General features: G+C 35.7%; 1 protein-coding gene across 1 annotated transcript in view; it reads right to left on the bottom strand.

Annotated features, from left to right (window-relative positions):
- Positions 1 to 654: 654 nt before the first annotated feature.
- Positions 655 to 23,635, bottom strand: part of SNX16 (sorting nexin 16) — a 36,458-nt gene continuing 13,477 nt past the window's right edge. Inside the window, exons 5-8 of the mRNA XM_069100196.1 lie at positions 18,915 to 18,984; positions 10,816 to 10,952; positions 9,370 to 9,486; positions 655 to 2,133 (exon numbers count right to left, since the gene is read on the bottom strand). Coding sequence (XP_068956297.1) covers positions 2,031 to 2,133; positions 9,370 to 9,486; positions 10,816 to 10,952; positions 18,915 to 18,984 — 427 coding nt within the window. The 3' untranslated portion in view covers positions 655 to 2,030. The remainder of the gene's footprint in view (positions 2,134 to 9,369; positions 9,487 to 10,815; positions 10,953 to 18,914; positions 18,985 to 23,635) is intronic.

Raw genomic sequence — 23,635 nt, forward strand, 5'->3', positions numbered from 1 at the left:
ACTATGCAAGTCTAGTATGCACTCTGGCAGATCTTTCCAAGACTGGAAGGCTTTTATATGTGATGAACTGAATATCAACAAAGGACAATTAAATTCAGAGAGGCTCAGCAGAAGCAGTAGGTTGGTCGCTAGATAATGAATTTTTTTTAACTACAATAATTCATGAAGAATGTCCACTAAGATGTGGAGAGTTTTCATCAGAGAAACATACCCATATGAAGTCATAAATCTCTGAAATATCAAGATACATTTGTTTGGGGATCAAATCTGGGCTCAGATACTTGGCACCACTACCAGAAATAACTGGCCGTGTAACCTTGAGCAAGTTACTTAACCCCTATTGCTTTAAAAAAAAAAAGATACATTTGTTTTTGTCCCAATAATAGGAATGTAAACTCCTTGAGTGAAGAGACTATTGTTCATTTTTTGTTATGCCTTGAACATAATAATAGTTGCTTAAAAAATGCTTGTTGAGTTCTTTTCCACAGAAACCCAAATTAGATTTTTGGTACTTTCAAAAAGCATTTTCTAATTTAGAATCAAAGGTGAACAACATTTTATTCTTTGAAAGTGTCTATGTTATTAGATTTTTTAATAGGCATCTATTGTTGGTAATGGGACAGAGAGAAAATAGATCAAAGGTTACAAAAAATGGACAGTCACAACTTTATTCATTACTTTCTTTCCATTTCTAGAAAAAATATACATACAATACATATGTACACACATATATACACAGCCCAAAACATTAACTTAGCTTTCAAATTATGCAATATAGTCATGCTAGCATTAATAGCACTAAGCAAAACAGTATGGACAAAAAACATGTAACAAGTTCTCACTGAAGGGAAAAAAACAAAGGCACTTCCAATAACTAATGGCAGGACCAAAACAAACACTAAAGAACTTTCACAAAGTTGATCCATAGAATTCTAAGTCTTTTGTAATAGTTAAATATTAAAGGCACTACATAATCTTTTTTTCCCTAACTCCTCTCTCTAATGAAGTCAATCAATTAAACTTGGCACAAAGGAGTTTTAATTATTGTAAAGTGCATCACTCAGCTAAATAAATACATTTTGGAAAAAATAGGCTATAATGCACTGAAACAAAAATGCATTGCAATCAGGAACAACTTAGTTATTAACATGGCAGAAAGTATGGCTTTCTCTTTTGGTCATAAATCAGTTATCTTTAAGATAATCTAGAACACATTTTCAAAAGAGCATACCTTAATTATCAAGAAGAGGTAGTATTTGGGGAAAAGGGCAGACTCTACAGTTCAAGAATGAGAGATAAAGTGTTGAGTGAAAAATAAACATGTAATACAGAATTATAATAATAAGGGATGTAAATAATACAATATCTGGATACCAATTAATTATTTTATCAATGACTAGTTTACTACTTTCCTTCTAAGAACCCTAAAGGGAAAGCTAATCATAACTATTTCCGGTACGTTTCATTTGTTATTAACAAGTTTTTCTTTTTTTTAATGCACTAAAATGAATTTTAGAAATTTAAGGTACTTAAAAATCAATATTTTAATTTAAATTGTTCTTATATTTTTACAATAAATTCCATGAACATATTTTAACCAATTAAAAATATGTATAAGACAGAAATAAGTCTGTTTCATACATGTAATAAATTTCCACTTGAATAATATTACTAGTGATTTTCTATATATGTAATATATATATCTTAAAGCATATTGGTAAAATATCATAATCATTTATGTACAGTATTTAAGAATATAGGTCTAGGTTAATATAATCCTAACTAGACCTTTTAAATATATTAAATACAAAGGCTAGATAAAAAGCAAATCAAAAGCAGCACTGAATATATTTCCTATGCCAATAAGTTATGATTTTGTTTGTGTAAACATTTCACACGTGCATCCTTTTTAATAAATGCTTTACAGCTACTGTTCTATTAAAAACAAACAAACAAACCAGTTTTTACTAAAACATAATCCAGTCCAAATTGCTAAATCCCCAAAGACTATGGCAGCTGATGCTGATCTCTTACTCTTCTTCAGCAGCATAGGCCACTTCAGCTACCTCCACTTCAGGTACTGAATTTTCAGGTTCACAATTACTCCAATCAACCTTGGGAATCTTATCAGACCTAGAACAACAGCAAAACTTAACTAATGAATGAACTCATAATGTATGTTATCACCTTTAAAAGTCTTATTGAAACTGTCAAATGAAATATATCTACCACATTTAAGAGATAGTACAAAACTACATTATATATTCATTGCTGTGAAAGAAATTTTGTGAATATACTAACCATTTTATAAAGAACCTGTAAAAATAACTCATGTAACAGTAAAACTAGTCATACCTGAGTTAGCACATAGCATTTTCTTAGGGTGATTTTTTAAATCATTGCCACCAAAATATAAATGATATTACCTTGGCTGCTATAATACCTCAATGTATATCCCACATACATTACTTCATTTTAATCTCCCCAAGAATTCTTTTGGAGCAGGCTGGCCAACTGCTATTATAAAACTCAAACATGGCACACGTGAGTTGTCTAGATTTACAAATTAACAAAAGTCAGAGTCAGAATAAAAACCCAACTCTTAAACTCTAATTCAGGGTTATACATGTGTGACATTAATGATAGGAAGCCTATGGCTTGTGGACTGGATCTGGTGTGACAAATATCTGTAGTTCTTTCCGTTCAATTTCATTAATGTTCCTCACTTTTTTTTCCAGACAATGGATCAATTAATTAAAACAGAAGACTATTAGGATTACCTAATCTACCCTTCTTCTTTTGCTTACAACTTCCTCTAGCATTTGTTCATTGGTTCAGTTGTGTCTGACACTTCAGGACTCCATTTGGAGTGTTCTGGGTAATATCAGATACTAGAGTAGTTTGACATTTCCTTTTCCAGCTCATTTTACAGATAAAGAAACTGAGGCACATAGGGTTAAATGACTTAGCCAGGGTTACCCAGCTAGTGTCTGAGACCAGATTTGAATTCAGGAAGATGAGTTTTCCTGACTCTAGGTTTGGCACTCTATTCACTGTGTCACCTAGCTGCATTACCTCCAGTGTTTACAACTATTAAAAAAACACACCTCACTAAAATATCGGTCAAACCTCTATTTCTGATACCTGAACTTTATTCAATTATCTTACATAAGCTTTTTTTTCCCAAGAATAAAAAAATGGATATTAACATTAAAAACATTAATATTGTAATAGTCCATGCTCTTTACAGCTAAAAAAAAAAATACAGTAAAATCATGTTTGTTTGGATACCTTCAATGCAAAATTTATGACAGTCTGAAGGGAGTGAGTTGGTATTTGTCTTATTTTTAAAAAAAATATTTGCTCAACAACTTGCATACAAAGTTTTAAAGAAAGTGTGTTTCTTCGGGTGGGTAGGTGGCGCAGTGAACAGAGCACCGGCCCTGAAGTCAGGAGGACCTGGGTTCGGATCCGGTCTCAAACACTTAACACACACACACACACACACACACACACACACACACACACTAGCCGTGTTACCTTGGGCAAGTCACTTAACCCCAACTGCCCTCCAAAAAGCAAAAAAAAAAAAGTTTGTTCTTAGTGCAGAAAAACTTTTACTGGACTGAATGGAAAGAAAAATCGGTCAATAATTCAATTTAATAAGTATATAAACTGTAAGAAATTATTATTTCTCTCTTCTATTAATAACTAATTATTGAATCAGAACTAAGGTTTTCCCCTTATTTAAATTCCTCATCCAGAAATCGTAGGCTAAGATCTGATCACAGTAAAAGAAATTCTAAGTTTAGGTTAATGGATGGATTCCTGTTCAGTGTATTTTATTCAGACAGATCTGGGAAAATGCTGATTCTCCCTTTTGTCAGACAGGTGATACGAAAACTGCCAAGTCTCTTTGACCAAGATTTGGGTGACTCAAGTTACATACCCCAAGACCCTCATGGTAATATAGCCCAGCCTCTCATTGTAATATTCATTTTCTCATTAATTGTTAACCAGATTTGACTGGCATCCTCAGGAACATCTACTCTTCCAAGAGTATATAAACTGAGAACTTCCCATGACAGGTGTTTCATTTAAGAGAGATGGACAAATGGCCATGCTTTTATATTAATAAATGATTAAATTACCCAGAAACTATGTCTCTCCAAACTTTAAAAAAATCATAAAACTATTTCCAAGACTGCTGTTGAAGTAGAGCTCTTCAGATATAAACTGTTCAAAAAGTCTTAGTGTAGTTTAAACTATTAAAATATAAGTTACTCATTTTTCAAATGAATAATTACAATCTGAAAGCAGTTTGTATATAAATGTATGGTTAGCTATTTGTAAATGATTTTTTAAAGTATTGCTAGAGTTTTCACTTACACAATTAAACAAAAAAAGTTTAACTTACACAATTCCCCTCATCCTCAATTAATTTGCTCTATAAACCATTTAAAAAATAGGTACCTAAAGTCAAACTTCCACATTGCTCATATTCAAATTATCCACAAATTCAAAATTCATGAAATTTCATTGTACTTTTAAAGTTACTTAAGAGAAGAAAACAAGTCTATCCATTAAATACTGGATATAGAGCTGGAAGAAATAGTAGAAATCCAGCCCACTCCCCTCATTTTAAAAAAAACTTCAAGGAAGGTGACTTACCTACAATCATATAACCAGTGAGAAGAAACAGAAAAGGGAATTGGCTAGCCCAGTTGCATAATGTTTCAGATTAATGATTTCTTCCATACAACCACCCTAATGCCATTATACATTTATTCTCCTGTCCCTTGCTATCAACTGATTTTCTCCTATCTTAGGGCTAGCAAACTTCCGCTTCCTGTTCCTCTGGAAAACTTGATTCAAAGTTGCCAGAAAGTGAAGCAAAAACCTTTCCTGTCTCCTGTCCCTGTACTCTCATCATTCTTATCCAGGTCAGCCACACCAGTTCTCAATCCCTTCCTCTTTTTTGTTTTGCCCTCTAGAACTTTCACTCTACTGATAAGACATAATACCCCTCCCCTTGCATGATGTATCTCCTTCCTTTTATACTCTTTCCATAATCTTGTAGGCAGAGAAACATGACTTTTTCTAGATGAAATTGCATTCGTGGCATCTCAATCTGGTGCTAATTGCTTCTTCTTTATATCCCTGACACACTGGACTAGGAGACAAGTAACTGGCTTATTCCTCACACCCCAAAGATAACTTTTCACAGACTTCCACTGTCATGACTCAGAAATCTTGCCTTTGAGGTCCACTCCATCAATCTATATCACTGTCCAAATCCTTGTTGCTACCAATTGTTGGCTCTCATCTCTCTCTTTTCAAGGAGATCAATATGTGAGTTTTCCTTTCCATCCTAAATATTGCCTTCATACTTAGGGAATTTCTACTGAAATTTCAAGTGTTTCTTCATGTTCTAATATTAACATTAATATCCCTTTGAACACAATGGTTTCCCAATTGAGCAAACTCAATTCCCATGATCTATATTTCCAATCTGCCTCAGTCACCCAGAGGGATCGTCAGACCTCAGACTTACTACTCTAGTGCAGCTAGGAAGATCAAATGAGATGTGTATAAAATGCTCAGTAAATATTAAAGTATTTTATTAATGTCAGTTATTACTGTTCCTGAATATACATTCCTTTTTACAGAGACATTTGCTTTCTATTTATTAATAGAAGTTTCTTTCCCAAAACTTTACAATTTTTACTAACTTTTCTAGGTTTCATTTGGCAATGGCATTATTTATGTCTGTAACAACCACTAGGGTATAAGTAGTAGTCATCTGGCTTGATAAGTCTTGGCAGATTCTCAGTTAAGTTTTATATTCATGCTTCAGGAACATAGCAACTATCTGGTTATCATCAGGTCAATGAATATCTAACCCAGCATGCCCCTCAGCAGAGTATCAGTAACTACCACTACTTTTATCTCTTCTTCTGACCCTTACTAGATGGATCTCTCATCTAATAGCCACCTGTAAGATATAAGTGATCATTCCCTGGAGGTCAAACAACTAACTGCTACTTATGCAGGTCCAGCTCCCTATTTTTTTGGGGAAGAGATCTATTTTTGTAACTTAATTCCAAATGTTTCTTCTCTATGATATACTTGTACCTTACAATCTGATATAGATCAAGATACCTCTCTGCCTCTTCAGGTCCTTTTGGGGAACACTCCTTGCTTGTCATTATCCCTTCCAAGTTCTCCTTCTATCTCTATCATTTAGTAATTTCTTCTTTGAGATGCATACAATCCACATCTATTACCCAGTCAAAATTTTGGTAGTTGTCTACAAACCTCTAAGTCACTCCCCTTCCTACTTCAATGAGCTCAGTTCATGGCTCATAATTTTTCTCTCCTCAACTCCTGCTCTCATAGTAGAGAACTTCAACATACACATTAACTCACCCTCAAACACCATTACTACTCAGTTCCTCAATCCATTCACTCCCATGACCTACTCCTTTACCCCAACTCAGCACTGCTCCCCTTCCCCCCCATCCCCACAAAGATGATCATATATTTGATATTGCCATCACCCAAAATACTCCATCTTCCCTGTTTAAGAATTATCAAGTCCCCTTACCTGACCATAATTTAGTAGCTTTCCACCTCTCCTGTATTTCCTTACCAAAGTCTAAACTTTACTCATACTTCTAATCCCTTGACCCCAGAGATATTTATCAGGCCATTGTTCCTACACTACTAATGCTCTTCTTTTTTCCACAGTGACCCCCTGGTGAACCAGTTCAACTCTGTATTGTCCTCTTCTTTTGAGTCTTTGGCCCTCTTATCGCATCACTGATTTGTATCTGGCCAAGTTTCAGTCTTGGATTACTCCTATGTGATCTGTTCCCTTTGCTCCTACAAATGTGCTGCTGAACACAACATGTGCAGATTGGGTTCACTACAAATTTTAATATACCTCCAACTATTCTCTCACTGCTCCTAAGGGCTGCTTCTAGATCTCCCTCATCAACTCATTATCCCACTCTCCACAGCAGTTCTTCCAAACCTTTTCATTCCTCTTCAAATCTCCTATGGCTCCCTCTCTCCCAACTCTCTCAGCTGAGAACCTGGTCTCATATTTTATAAAAAAAACTGAGACCATTCACCATGAGTTTCCCTTCTCCCCTTTTCATTTCTTTTCACTCAGGTGTCTTCTGTCACTATCTCTTTCTTCATCCCTGTTTCACATAAATAGGTGGCCTTACTCCTTTTACCTGCAGAAGCGTTCCCATTCCATATCCCATTTCCTCCTATAGACTGTCCTCTGTCCTCACTATTTTATCACTTCAATCTCTTCCTACCAACTCCTTCTCTACTACTTACAAACATGCCCATGCCTTCCCCACCTCATTCTCAAAACACTCTCACCCATCAGTGTTAACTATTGATTTATCACTTTTGCCTTTTGAGGCTAAATTCTTGAAAAGGTGTTTACAATAGGTGCCTCTATGTTTTCTCTCTCATTTTGCTTTACCTCTTACAATCTAACTTCTGATTTCATCAATGCACTGAAACTACTCTATTTAAAAGTTACTAATGATCTCAACCTCCAAATCCAATGATCTTTTCTCAATCCTCCTTCTTCTTTTTTTTTTTTTTGCTTTTTGGAGGGGGAAGGCAGGGAAGTTGGGGTTAAATTAAGGTCACATGGCTAGTAAGTGTTAAGTGTCTGAGGCCGAATTTGAACTCAGGTCCTCCCTACTCCAGGGCCGGTGCTCTATTCATTGCACCTCCTAGCCTCCCCTTCAATCCTCATTCTTGACCTCTCTGTTGATTCTGTTCTCCCTGATATTCTCTTCTTTCTAGGTTTTTAGGCCATCATTTCTCCACTGGTTCTTCTCCTATCAGGCCGCTCCTTTGTTGCTTCTTCATTCAAGTCATATCCTCTAACTGTAGGCATCCCACAGTGTTCTGTCCTAGGCCCTCTTCTTTTCTTCTCTACATTACTTTACTTGGTGAGCTCATCATCTCCCATGGATTTAATGATCATCTCTATGTCGATGATTCTCAAATCTCCCCATTCTGTCCCTATCTCTCTGTTCTCCAGCCTCAAATTTCCAACTGCCTTTCAGACATCTTGAACTGGATGCTCAGCAGACAGCTTAAACTCAACATGTCCAAAAATGAACTTGAACTCAACATGTCCTCATCTTTCTCTCTAAACTTCTTACTGCTGAGGACAACTCCCTCGTCCCAGTCCCCCAGGATCACAACCAGGATGTCATCCTAGACTCCTCACTATCCACGTACAATGTGTTGCCAAGGCCTACTGATTTTGCCTTTGCAACATTTGTTGAACATGCACTCTTCTTTCTTATGACACCAGCACTATCACTATCACCACCCTCATTCAGGCCTTCATCACCTCACACTTGGACTGTAGCAATAACCTTCTGGTAAGTCTTCCTACTTCAATCTATATTCACTCCAATCCATCCTTCATTCATCTACCAAAGTGATTTTCCTGAAGTGTAGTTCTAATCATATTACCTCCCCCTAACTCAATAAACTCAAGTAGTTCCCTAGCACCTCCAGGATCAAATACAAAATCTTCTATTTGGCAAGTAATGCCCTTCATAACCTAGCCCCTTCTACTCTTCCAGTCTTCTTACAACTTATTCCTCACTGCACTCTTCGATCCAGTAACAAAGAGTTGTTCCATGAACAAGTCACTTCATTTCTTAGCTCTGGCTGTCCCCTCATACCTGGACTACTACTCTCCCTTTTCATTTCTGCCTACTGACTTTCCTGACTTCCTTTAAGACCCAAATAAAATATTACCTTTTATAGGAGCATTTCCCAAACCGTCTTAATTCCAATTTTCCCTTTCTTAAAATTCTTTTCTATTTATCCTATATAGGGCTTGTTTGTATATATTTGGTTGTATTATATTATGAGTTCCTTGAGGGCAAGAACTGTCTTTTGCCTCTTTTTTTGTATCCCCAGTGCTCAGCACAGTGCCTGGCACACAGTAGATGATTAATAAATGCTTACTAACTGACTGACTACCCCCTTCCCCTCAAAGCCCTTTTTCTTTTTAAAAGGGAACAATTCATTTTTCTTGTCAATCTGGGGAGAGCCTCTTTACCTTTTCTACTACGAGAGAGACCAACTTGCACTCTGTGTATAGCAGGTATGTGGCCATGGCATAAGGGTATACATCATACACACTATGCAGATCATTTCAATGCCTGTCTGCCATAGAGCCTCAGTCATTTTGCTATTCTTGTTTGGAAAACTCCTACAAAATGGAGAATTCTTCTAACAAATTCAGCTTGGAATTGCCTTCCTTTGATAATGTCAAATTAGTAAAGTCAAGTTATATGAAGTAGAACATACCTGTTTTTTTCACCCAAGGTATCTTGATCTGCTTCAATTGCAGAAGATTCTATCTTTCTGCTATGTTCACCTTCTCCTGAAATTCTAAGTGTTTCTTCATGTTCTAAAGATAATAGCCTAATGAAATAAGTTGGCAATAAAACCCAGTTTATTTCTATCAATATTTAAAATGAATTTATAGTTTCAATTGCAAAACACAAAATAATAGACTTCCTCAATAGGCGTCTAAAGGTTTACCAAAGAGGAACATTACTCTATGAAAGAAGCCCCTTTTATGTTTAAAATGACATTTCATATTTTCCACACTCAAGCTTTTTTTTCTCTGTTAAAAATAAGTCATTTCCCAAGTGTATACATTTGAAAAACTTAATTTGGAATCGAAACCTCTGAAAATAAATTATGCCATTTACTCATTTTTTAAAATGACAATTTTTCAAAAGAGAGTAGCACAATATTGGTAAATGACCAATATCTTTTCCTCTTAGGGCTTCCATAAACAACATGTATTTTCCCCAGAACTTTAGAATGAAGGACTTCAGTTTTACCACTATCATGGGGTACAGTCACATAAAACTAAATGGTAATTTAAAACAGTTTGTGTGTGTGTGTGATAATTATATTTTTCTAGGGTTCCTAGAAATTAAACTGTGGCAATTAACCTGGGGAAAGGTTTCTTATTTAACTGTTTTATTTTGGTTTTAAAATTAAGGGAGATGTGTAGGGAGAATCATTCACATCTGTCCCTTTATTTTGAATAGGTGTAGGTGTGATATTACATGATTACAGAAATTTACAACTTATTAAACCATGATTAGCGAATCAAAAAACACTATAAAAACCTGAGGATTTTTTTCCCTTTTCCTGAGGGCTTTGAAAAATAAGAAGAAAAAAGTAGGTAGCAACAACGATGCCAAAAAAAGAAAGAAAAGCATGTCAATGATATTTCACAAAATACACAGTAGAAAGTAGAAGGAAACGAATGGCAAACTAGGTAGCTTGTTGAATTTAACACACTTAAAACCAAAATGAACATAACAAAAGCTCAGTTTCATATAATATCAAAGTTTCTTGATTTTTGCCAAGTTTATAATAAAAGGAAAATTTTGAAAAAGAGTAATCTAAATTAATGTGGATCTAGGGATAGGTGAAACTGCACTCAAAATTCCACTGTTCCCCTAAAATCAACTCCTTCTTCCAAAACACATCCTAAGAACCCTTTTAATATTTAAAGAAAATTTAACATTTTAAAAACTCAATAGCATGTTCTACTAAATAAGAAATAATGGGGATACAAAGGCAAATTTATTCCAACTATGACTTTCAGAATTGGAGATATTTTTAAGTCTTTTTAAAAAAAGATTACATGCAAATAATTATCATTACAAGGAGAGAAATTTATTAAGAACACAAATGCAATTCAACAATGCACGATATTATATAACATACCTAATTCTGTTCTCTATAGTGTCTATATGAAGTTGTTTCTCATTTAACAATTTCTTCAGTGATTCCACCTCTTTTTGTCTTTCAAGTAGTTCTTTTTGTAATCGATAGTTTGTTTCTTCTAGAGTTTCACAGAAAGCCTTGTACAAAAAAGGTTGGGGAGGGAGAGAAATTTTTTTTTATTAAATACTTCTCCAATCAGATATAAAAATGAGAACTACCAGTATTGTGGATAATTTAAAAACAATAGACAATCCAGACTCATTCAGTTCTTAGCCTGAACAAAAAAAAAAAAAGGGACATATACAGGGGGGATCAACAAAGTCTCCTCTCTTTCATGCTAACTGGGATCTGGTATAAGTATACACATTATATGCTATATTCTAGATACTAGCTATATATGAAACACCAGAGTTTATAGTATCTCCAAAATAAGATTTCTTTCCTTGAAAAAAGAAAGAGCAATATGTTTTTCCTATGTTATATGTAATTTGTAAAGTAATCTTGTGAGTAACTTAGTTTTTAACTAGGAACACAGCCCACTACAGATTTTACCCAAATATCATTCTTTAATCTTTCAAATAATACCTATATTTCTAAAATATTTCTAAAAATGTATCATTTTACATAAAATCATACTGAGGCAGAACACATGAAGATTATTTCCTTTTATTTTATTTTTTTAAGCAATCAGGGTTAAGTAACTTGCTCAAGGTTACATGGCCAGGTGTTTCTGGGTGGGTGCTAAGTGTCTGAGGCCGGATTCGATCCCCAGGTCAGTCTGACACTGGAGCTGGTGCTCTTACTCGCTGTGCTACCTGGCTGCCCCTATTTCCTTTTATTTCAATCTTCCTTACTGTTAATTGTTAGTTTGTTTTGAATATTAAAAAGGTCCAATAAAAGAGTTCTGTTAAAACAACCTGAGTAAAATTCACAAATCTTTCACCAGATTAAGATTTTCTTTTAAACTGCTACTGATCCAATTCAACAAACTTTTAAATAATTGTTATATATGTAAAATATTAGACGATGGTATAAACCCAAGACAAAAGTCATCCCTTGCTCTTTAAACTTACACTGTACACATCCTGTTTTACATAGTGTGGGATCCTAAAAATCAGGATTCCTTGGCAATATAAAATCTCTCCTCAAGTTCACCAAAGCAGAGGGTTTGGTTTTGTAGAAAGTAACAAGGACAACAGAAATTGTTTATGCTCATGTATTATTTAATGCTGGGAATAAAACTGACTTGATATATATTATTGGGTTTGTTTTGTTATCTTTCCAGAAAAATCCATCCCTCTTCCAAACCTCCTTATTTCTCTTAAGGTTGCCACCATTCCTTTAGTCACCCAAGTTTGAAGTTTTAAAGTCATAGTGGATTATTAAATCTGTCTCTCCTCATATTTACTATCACAGTCTAGGCTTTATCATCTTGTAATAGCTTCCTATTTTTATTTCCCTGATAAAATTTTCCCTTCTCCAATCCATTCTCCATCCTGTTGTCAAACAGATTTTCTTAAATCACTGATCTATGTCACTTCCCAAACTCCAGTAGCTTCAGGTTACCTTAAACAAATTCTTCTGTTTGGCAGTCAAAGCTTTCATAACTGAGCTCCAACTTACCTACCCTACAGTTTGGTTATATTTTTTCACACATTCTATAATCTAAATTGTCCCTCTCACTATCCTTTATATATGTAATTTAATCTACTATTTATGTCTGTGCAGGCTGCCCTCTCCTTCCTCTTCCCCACCCAACTTGTATTTCTCAGAATCCTGAGTTTCTTCCAAAGCTCACCTCAAGGGCTGCCTTCCACAGGGGGTCTTGATCCTTCCAGCTGCTAATATCTCCCCATTACTTTGCATTTATTATATCTCCTGCCCCCTCCCCCCGACCCTTTCTCCTAAGACTACAGTTTCTTGAAGGCAGGGACTATATGTATTTGTATCCCTAGCAACTAACATAGGGTCTGGCATACAATAGTTGTTTGATAAATGCTTATTGATTTCCAGAGGCAAAAAATATTACTATGATGTGGTAAAACTCTGAAAAATAGCAGTTTCATTATGGGGGGTTTAGAGGTAAGAGAATCTTCACGGAACCTGTGGAAATGGAAAAATATGTACCCCAGGCAAATTTCCTTTCAAGGGATTCTGTCCTAATGAATTTAGTTATATGGAAATGATCTGTGTATACAAATAAGATTTATCATATACTTGACTATCCTAATGAAGAGAAACTAGATATGTGTATACATAACTTTCCTCCAAATGAGTATAGGACACTGCTCCATTTACAGAGGGATTCAAATTGATATAAAACCTCATGCTCATTACTTTTTATTTGGACTTCCCTACTTCTACAATTTAGACTGCTCTAGGAATCCAGCTTCACTGCTTCTCATATAGGTACCCATGGAAGTGAACCATTGGTTTTAGAAGCTAGAACAATCCTGAAACTACTGAATATTTTGCAATGTGAAAAAATAAAACACAGTTCCTTCAAAGCTTCTCCTTCAAAGAAAGTATTAACCAAGAACAGAAGTAGAAGTAACCATAATGGAAAATATAAGTAATTATATCTAATAATCCTAGACATGGCTGATACCCAATTAGGTATTATAGATAGACAGTTGGTGATTGATATTTAACTGAATATAGAGAAAAAAAGGAAATGTAATTTAAATGATAAGAGTGGTCACCTGAAAGAGAAGAAATTTACTCTTGACTCTGATGTTATCACCCTTTGGTCTCTGACAATTTATTTTGCATTTTGATACAGGACTAGGTTAAATGAAGATGCTGAACTAAGACAGTGACTTGTGTGTGCACACATGCGCGCATACCCACACACACACACACACACACACACACACACACACACACACACACACACACACGGGAGGTAGGTGGCATAGTAGATAAGGACTTAACAATAACAAAGACATGAGTTCAAATCCTGTCAGATACTGTAGTCACAATCTCTCTGTGCCTCAATTTCTTCATATGTAAAATAGGGATAACAGCATTTACCTCAAATGAGTGCTCAAATGAGATAAAATGTGCAACACTATATAAATGCTACCTAGTACATACACATGTCCTAGGATGGTATTTTTAAAATTATTTTGGAGAGTATATATAAGTAATAATACACTTTTCTCACTTTTGTCTCAAACTTTACAGTGCTCCAAAAATAAGCTATTTACACATTTGCAGAGAAAATGATTCCACTGCTTATATACCATATTTATTGACCTTGCAAAAATCCAGTTTTTTAATGTCTTTCCACAAAATTAAATAAACTAGTACAATAACATTTCATTAATTTGTATTCTACTAATTTGAAATTTGAGATAAATCTGATCTGCTCTGGGCTAAAGTTAACCTCTGTATTTTCTATAATAGCTACTAGCTATTATAAATAAGCTCACTAAACAACTTCAGAAGAAACAGAAGCCTTTAATATATTATTTCTATATAAAGTTATTATTCATTATAAAGGACTAATTTTATTCATGCACACAGGAATAAGAAGAAAGCTACTTGGAATTTATCAAAAGTTAGTTTCAATTAGTATTGGTTTCAATAATCTTAAGAGTTAAGTTTAACTCAATTTTGGGATTTTAAAAAAGTTATATATGACTGACATATAGAAATGATATTTGGGATATTTTTCTCAAAAATAGATGACATTCAAAGATCTTAATGCTTTTTAACAAATATCTTGATAACTTGATTGCAAAAATATACAGGGCCATAGCTAGTAGGGATTGTTGGATCAAATAAAGATTTTTAAAGGATGGAAGAAACACTAGTGTATTTGTATAGCAGGGAAGTGGCCAGTAGACAAAGAGGACATTGAAGATCTGGGGAGAGAATAGGATGATTACAAGAGCAATTTGCTGGAGAAGATGGAAGAGAATGGGTTAAAGGGGCATGCTGAGGGGGTTTGCCTTGGCAAAGGAAATGACTATTGCTATGTGTGAGATGGGTAAAAAAGGAGACAATGGGGACACACAGCTCAGTGATGTGAGATGAAAAAGGAAATTTTAACAAGTGGTGTTGGTCTTGAGAAGATTCCCCCCCCTTTTTTTTTTTTCAGAGACACTGGAGTAAAAGGAGAGATAAAAGGAAATATGTTCAAGGAGTTCTGAAATGTAGAGAAGGGGGAAAGACGGATCTTATGGCCAATGATCACAATTTTTTAAGTATGAGACAAGATCCTCAACTGAGAGAACAGGGGTAAGGGAGTGGTGTGGGAACGTTGGGGAGAGAAATTCTAAGCTGCCACTATGGGGAATGCACTAGAGAATCAATTAATCAACACTTAAATTGAGGGTCTGAATGACAATTCACACCTCTATGTCTCTAGCTTTAGTTTTCCTTTTTGGCTAACAGATGATAAAAGGGATGAGAGGAGGATCTGAAATCTAGTACAACATGGGCCATAAGAAACATCTCTAAAAATTTAAAATAGAAAAATTTAAATGTGCTTTAGGGATTTGGAAAATATAATATATGCTGGTATAAATACATAGTAATACGATGACAAGTATGGTGGTCACTCAAATCCTTTTGAATGGTAAATTGATTTTTTAAAATAGTATGCTTCTCCCTCCAGCGTGACATCTTAAAAGTACTTAAATAAGTTTCTCCATCCCCCCCGCCTCTCCCCCACCTTAAAGTTGATATATAGGGAGAGTAGGAGCATGGACTAGTTGTCCTCTAGAGTAGAATAGTTTTTAACTTCTGTATCATGGACCTCATAAACCCATTTGGCAGGTTTTAGTAAAAGGACTGTTTGTTAGACCCCAAGGCTCCAAATGATCCATTGTACCTGACTGGTATAGTAACCTGGGACTTCTACCAATTAAGCATAGTCCATTTCAAATATGTAAAACACTGAGAAAACAGCTGCATTTACAATTAGGTGAGTGACCATTTAGATGTGCCACTTATTCAGATACTTTATTATTGCTAGATGTGCTCCAAGAATCTAGCTATTGTTTAAAGATATGTGTTGTGTTGCTGAGACAGATGTCAGTTATAAGTAACTTGAGTCACACTAGGGATAAGTTGAATTTATAATGAGATATACCACCATTAACTTCCCTAAAATTAGGGCTTATTGTTGTGACCAATGTTAATTATTTTGACTATAAAGGTGAAGAAAATTCAGCATATAAAAGATTTAAGTACAATTCTGATACTTTTTATGTGGTATTCATTTTCTCCTTTTGTAAGAGCCAATCTCAATTATGGTGCGTAGAGTATATAACCCCCAGGGTAGTCTCCCTTATTTTTCTCAAGGAGTCCAGCACCTTGCTCACCCTATCTTCCTCTTCTCCAAACTTCTCAACTTATAGGAGACTAATATCCATGGATACTCCTTCAAACTCCCAATTCCTCAGCCTCCTTAAATCCAATTACCTATATACCATTCCACTTGAATTACACAAATATGGTCAAACACTTGATTTCACCATTACCAATTACCTGATTCTTCTATTCCTCCCTTTCTTTTTCTTTTTTTGTGTTTAAAAAAAAATTTTTTTTATTCCTCCATTTCTAAGCACAACCTGAACACATCTGGAGGAAGTCTCACAACTGTGCTGATTATGTTCTTTACAAAATTATGTTATCTAACTTCAACTCTACCTTAATGGCAGTCTTTTCATCAGTACCTAATCCCTAACTGGTACCCTATCTCACTCCCCACAAAAGCTATTCCAAACGTTCTCTTCCCTCTTTAAATCTCCAATATTTCCCTGTTCACTCACACCTCAGCTTGAGGACCTTGCCTCCTACCTTACTGAAAAAATGAAGGCCATTTATCTCAGTAGCTTTTGACATCATTCCCACTCTTCCTTTCTTTCCCTTAATCTCTGACAATCTTCATGGCAAGATCAACCCCCTCTACATGTGCAACTGGACTCCACGCCTTTTCATCTTCTCCAGTAGATTACATTCTCAATAATCATCCTCCTTGCTCAAAGTCTACAACTTCTCCCTATCATATTAAATATGATATGTCCAGGTCTCCCTTCATCTTAGAAATAAACCAAAAAACCCTCTCAAACTTTCAGTGGACTCATCCCTCCCCACCCCCACCAACAATCATATATTCTCCCTTCCCTTTTAAACCAAAATCCTAGAGAAAGCTATCTATAGTCACTGCTTTCACTTCTCCTTCATTAATTTTTCAACCCTAGTTTCTGACCTCATCATTCTATTGAAACTACTCTCTCCCCTAAGCTACTAAATCTGATGTTCTTTTCTCAGTCCTTATCCTTGACCTTTCTGTTGCACCTGACACTTGACCACACTACTTTCTTCTGGTTTTCTTACTACTTGCCTAACCTCTCCTCAGTCTCCTTTTGCTGGTTCATCATCCAAGTCACACCCACTAAGTGTGGATGGTTCTCCAAGGTGCTGTCCTATGCCCTCTACTTTTTTCCCCAATACAGTCAGTATACTGAACTAAATACTTTTGAGCTTCAATCTCATGTCACCAACTGTTTACTGAACATTTCAAACTTTAATGTCCTGGAAGAGTTCTTAAACTCAATGGATACAAAATTAAACCCATTATCTTTCTCCTTTGCTAAAACCCTTGCCTCTTCAAAGCTTCCCTATTTCTGTCAAAGGCACTATCATCTTTCTATTCTCCAAGGTTTGTAACCTTGTTCTCCTGGACTTCTCACTACCCCTTAGTTTCAAATTAAATCAGCTGCCAAATCTTAATGCATCCATCTCCACAATATGTCTCATATCTAACTTCTCCCCACTAAATCATCTTGGTTTAGGCCCTCATCATGGATCCATTAGATTATTTCAACAGCCCCTAAATGATCTCCCTGCCTTTCACAATTCCAATCTATCCTACATACTGCTGCAAAAGTAATTTTCCTTTAGTGCAAATCTGACCATATGACTCTCCTACACAATCAACTGTAGTGACACTCTACTATTTCTCAAATAAAATATAAGCTCCTTTGTTTGGCTTTTAAAGCCTTTTACAACCTGGACTTAACCTATCTTGCCAGCCTCACTGTATATGACTCCCAGTCTTGTACTCTGTGATTCAAATAAACAGGCCTTTTCTATTGTTCACCTATAAGCCTTCACACTTTTGTGCTAGCCATATCTTCCCATATTTGAAATGTTCTCTGTCCTTACCTCCACCTCAAAGAATGTCTCTTTTCCTTTAAGTAGATCAAGCACCACATTCTGCATGAAGCTTTTCCTGATTCTTCTACCCATCGCAATTGCTAGTGCCCCTATTCCAAATTATCTTGTATTTAACTTTTTATATTTATCCATTTTGTACTTATGTTGTATATACGTATAGTTGTACTTGTCTTGCCTGTTAAAATGTAAGCTCCGTGAGGGTAGGGAATTGTTTCATTCTTGGGGTTTCTATCCCCAAAGCCTAGCAAAGTGTTTGGCACACTGTATGTGCTTTTAAAAAAAAATCTGATCAATTACAATATCCATTTTCTGCTTAGAATCATATAATTTTAAGAGATATAAGGAATCTAACCTGCCCAACTCAAATAAGAATTCTATACATAGTATCCCCAACATATGGTCATCCAGTCTCTCCATGAAAACATTCAGTGATAGGGAAATAACTGGGTATATTAAACTGGATGCAGTATCAACAAGTGATCAGGATAGAAAGACAACTTTCCTGTGCTCCTGAAGCTCAACTTCTATTACCACAGTTTAATATCCAGTTTACCCTTCGGAGAACAAATGACACTTTGTATTTATACAGGTGATTCATTAAACTTGCAGGCTGTTAGACCCCTACATAATTTTTCACATAAAATTCAGTTTAGCCATGTCTCCCCTTACCTTATATTTATATAGTTGATTTTTTGAACTGAAGTACACGCTTTAACATACTCGTATAGATCCATATTATCAAAATGAATGCTCTTTCAAAGAAATAGTCCTATAACTTGAACAATATTTTCTGTGGAAAATTACCACAATAAAAATTTTTGGCACAAACCTTTATGGCTAGTCTAGGAACAATATGGTTATTGTACCTATTTTTTTTTTCCAACATGACATAATACAGCACTTACCCTGCTTTCTTCTAGGCTATCAAATGGACCTGGTGGATCATCCAGACAAAGAAATTCTCTCACTGCGAGGCTTTTCAAAGAAAAAGGAAAACATATCAGATGGAGTATACCAAAATTCATACAAGACAGAAAAATTGACTTTGTAGCAAACATATTTATAAATGTGGATGTGCACACTATGTATTGTGACATAATGTCATTTGTTTATTTATTCCAGATCATGAAGTCTATACTTATATACCCCTTAAAAAAGCAAGCAGCCTCACACATGGTCTAACTTAAATGTTCTCATATAACCACATTTAACAGAAATGTGAAAACCTTCTACTTTAAACCACACACAGAACATCTTAACCACAATACACATTATCTGGTAAATATATTTGAGAGACACCTGTCTTTGTGTCTTATCCTCCTATAAACTCCACATCTCCAAGGACCATCATCTTCATGTAAACTTTGTATCTTTCCTAGTGTCTAGCACAATAATCTGTACAGAGATGCTTGCTGAGTTAAGGGCTATACAAAAGATTGGTCTAGACCTGTGGTTTTACTGGAATAGAGAGCTCTTGATAAAGAAACACCCTCAATGAGTACAGATCAGCAACTGTCCTGCAGTTTATAGTCTAAAACAGAGAGATTAAATGACTTGCCCAGGAAAACACTGCCAGTATGTGTCAGAAGCTATATTTGAACCCAGTTATACTGATTCTGAGGTTGACTCTATCCATTATCACTCCACAGTCCTCCACATGCCCCATACCTCCTTTCTCCAACTTCCTGATCTCTCCACTTTTGCCACAGGTATTGCCCAGTTATAACCTAAATGTTACTGAGGCCTCCACAACAGCACCTATATAAGTGCTATTGGAGAATTTCTCACCCTCATCTCTCAGAATACCTCTGCCTATGGTAGATTTCTTTTAGAAGGCAGCTTTGGCTCCTGGGAAGTTCCCCTTTTTAAATTTAGGGTGGGATAAGAGTGAGTTGGACAGCAGCGGACATGGATAGATTGCAATATGCATGGCAGGGCTTACTAACATTACCTTTCTCCCTAAACCCATTTCTATTCTCAACATCGATACTTCCGATGATGGCAAGATAATGCCTCAGGTTCCCTATCTGAGTGTAAGCCTGGATAGCTCTCTTGCTCATTTCACTTATCTAATCACAGTAGTTGTGAAATCCTGTAATTCATTCTCTACCCATCTCTTTCTCTTTACTCATATAGTCAGTCACCAAGTTTAGGACCTAGTTAGTTCTTGTCTGAACAACTATAATAGTCTTCTAATTGATCTTCATGCCTCAATTATCTCTTCATTCCAATCTATTCCACATAGATCTGAGACTGTATTATTCACCTATTCAATAAACCCCAGCTATTCTTACTGACTCTAGGATTAAAATATTACTCCATTTTTACCTTTTTATTTTAGTGTATGTTTTATAATTATTAGCACAAAGTACATTTATATAATTAATAAATAAATATATATTTAGTGGGAATACAGGCTTAATTTTTTTTTTACTCACAGGGGACTGTGATAAAAAATATTTGGTGACCACTGCCCTACACAACTGTCAAACATCCTAAGCTGCAGAAAAGTTGATCATCACTGGCAAGAAAGTTTCCTGCATCAATGAAACAGTTCCAGTTTTTAAAAAGGTTCAAATAGGGTCCTAAAGAATTATGTGAAATCAAATACTTCCTTTTTTATTACGTTATTTAGAATTGTCTTATTTTCATTTTTGATTAACAGTCAAATAGAAAATGGGTCTTAACTGTTCATCAGTAAGTTTTTGTTCTAAGACTCAAGAAGAAGTTAATGATATATTTTAATGAAGTTTAAATTCATTATTTATATCCATTATTAAATCCATTATATATCCATTACACTGCTATTATAAAAGGAGTACTGCAATCGATACTTTGTTAATATGTAGGAGCTACCTTTGGCAAATCACATTATCATTTGCCTTATTTCCTCATTTGTAAGATGGAAATATTTGTAGTGGCTACCTCACATACTTGTTGAGGCTCTAATGGTCATATATGTAATGGTAATATATGTTTTCCTACAAGATAGTAGGCTATAAAGATGCCAACAAATATTACGACTTTAAAACTTAAACAGATCTACCACCTTACTGATGTAGGTACTTCTCTGCATTAGTGAAGATAATACCACACCTGTGGTCTTTGAAGGCAAGGACTGTTTCACTTTTTTTGCAATCCCAGTGCCTGGCAAAGAGCAGCTATTTATTGACAGACTGTGAGACTCCTGTCCGTGTTCTTACATAGATACTCAACAAAAGATTTACTCAATATGCTGAAGCCCTCTCTTTAGGTCTATCATTTTTATTAATTAATGATGTAATAGAAGTAGCAGCAATGAAAATATGACAACTGCTAGCAGTTTATATAGCACTTTAAAGGTCTGTAAAGGCATAATTCGGTCATTTGTTGAGCAGAGAGGCACTGAGGTTGAGAAAAAAAAAAAAAACAATGGCCTCAGAGAAAAACTTTGGTTTTTCTCCCTCAGCAAAGGAAAACCTAGGAAACCTTGGTTGTTTTATTTTTTTCTTCTCTGCTGAGTTTAATAGTGCTATTCCAAACTAGAATGGGATAACTTGGAAAACAGTGGATTTCCATTCAATGGAGGTCTTCTAGCAGAAGCTGACCCCTTTTTGGGTATCAATTACTCAACAAGCATTACTAAGGACCTCTTGTGTGAACTATGTTGGCACTAAGGATATAAACAGAAAAGTGAGAATTGCCCTGCCCTCAAGAAATAAACATTTTATTGGAGTAATAGAACATGTTCAGAGAAATGTCACATGATCTATACAAAAAATAACAAGGCAATTTTTTTTTTCAGGGGAGGGGTAGAAAGAACTAACAACTGTGAAAATAAATTAAGATTTCAAAGAGGTGGCACTTAAGTTGGAACTTGAAGGGAACTAGGGTTTCAAGAGGCAAAGGTAAAAGGAAAAGCATTTAATGTACAGTGAACAATCTGTGCAAAGGGAGTTCCTTGCAAGAACAGCAAGTAGGCCAGTTTGAGTAGCGTGTAGTGTGTGTGAGGGCAAGCAAAGTGTAGTCACTCTGGAAGACAGGATGAAATCAGATTATAAAAGACTTTAGATGGCAAAAACAAGAATTTTACTTCATCCTAGAGGCAGTGGGGAGCCAATGAAATTTCTTGAGCTGGGGAGTGACATAATCATTGAGCAGCTATGTAGAGGGTGGCTTTAAGGAGGGAGAGAGACTAGATATATGAAAAACAATAAGAAGTCTACAGCAATAGCTCAGGAAGACATAGAGTACTGAACCCTATGAGGTGTTGTAATGGTAATGGAATTTTAAGATCCCCTTGTATTGGTAAGCTAACAGCTACTTAGTGCTTGGTTTCAGATTAAGTGTTAAGAACCAGAGCTTGTGAAAATCCCACAGTGGGATGGCCTTGCTGATGTGAAGAGAGGGGACTAAACAGGGAGGAGTTGGTGCTGTGTATAGAGAGAAGCTCAAGCAGAGAGAGGGCAGAAGAACTTTTGGGAGTAGCATTGTGGAGGCAGAGAGAGAGGGAGAGAGCTGCCAGGGGCTAGAGTTGCTGGGAGAGAGAAAGAGAGAGAGAGCTGCCAGCCAGAGCTGCCCAGGACTTCTGAGGGCCACCTGGAGTGGCCAAGGACTGAGGAGGCATGACTGTAGTGCCAGCACTTTATCTGTCTGTTTTGATGTTACTATGTCAGATTCATTTGTTGATGGAGGCCTCAGACCTTGTTGTTGGGTCTAGGTTGATTTCACAGGCAGAGTGCAAATTGATGAAGACACCAGCAATGTGCATTGATGTTATTGTAGCTTTGTTAAGTCTTATATTCCCAGGAACAGAAACTGCTGAGAACTTACCTCGGGTCAAGATGAACAAAAGACCTCACACCTTGAGTACTGAATACCGAATGATGACATTGTAACCTAGTTGTAACCTAGGAGTGGATGGCCTTTGGGCTGTCCACTACCCTTTGAGAAGGTGGTTGGTGGTGACTGATGATATTGTAATTCAGTTGTGATTCAGGGGTGGAAAACTTTTGACCTTTGTATTTTGTGACTGACCAAATAAATGTACTTTTGTTTATGATTGGAAACTAATCTCCAATTGAGAAGAGAGAAGACTTTGTGACTGACTAAATGAATGCACCTTGTTTAAAAGAGAACTTTAACCTTTGTACTTTGTGATTGAAATGAGGACTTACTAAATGATTGAGTTACACATGGTGAATACTATATTTTGATTTTCTGCGAATGTTTTGCCTTAATTTGTTACTAAATAAATGTAATTACAATGCTTGTAATCAGAACCCTTGGAAGCTGCTTGTGCTTGGTGTTACAGGCGAGTAAAATGTAAGTGAAGAGGTAATAGATACAAGAGATGTTGAGGAGGTAAGAAACAAAAAAGTTTGGCAACCATTAAGAGGGGAATTCTTTTTCAGGTACAGGTTAAGACTGCACAGCTGCAGAGATTACTTGTAATTATAAAATTCTGTAAACTCCAAAAATGAGGAAGAGCCATAATCTATTTTTATGCTGATACTTAGAAAACTCTATATGGTCCACATCCTCAAGTTTTTTCCACATTAATTACTGCCATTTTAATAATCAATCTTCATTCTCTTTTCTAACATTAATCTCTATTCTTGAAAATAAGGCAATATGAAAAGAATCA

The sequence above is a fragment of the Petaurus breviceps genome, unplaced genomic scaffold (genome assembly GCF_028583685.1).
Source record: "Petaurus breviceps papuanus isolate PSGF00001 unplaced genomic scaffold, PetGlider_PUasm1.0 38, whole genome shotgun sequence".
In the NCBI taxonomy this organism is placed as follows: Eukaryota; Metazoa; Chordata; class Mammalia; order Diprotodontia; family Petauridae; genus Petaurus; species Petaurus breviceps.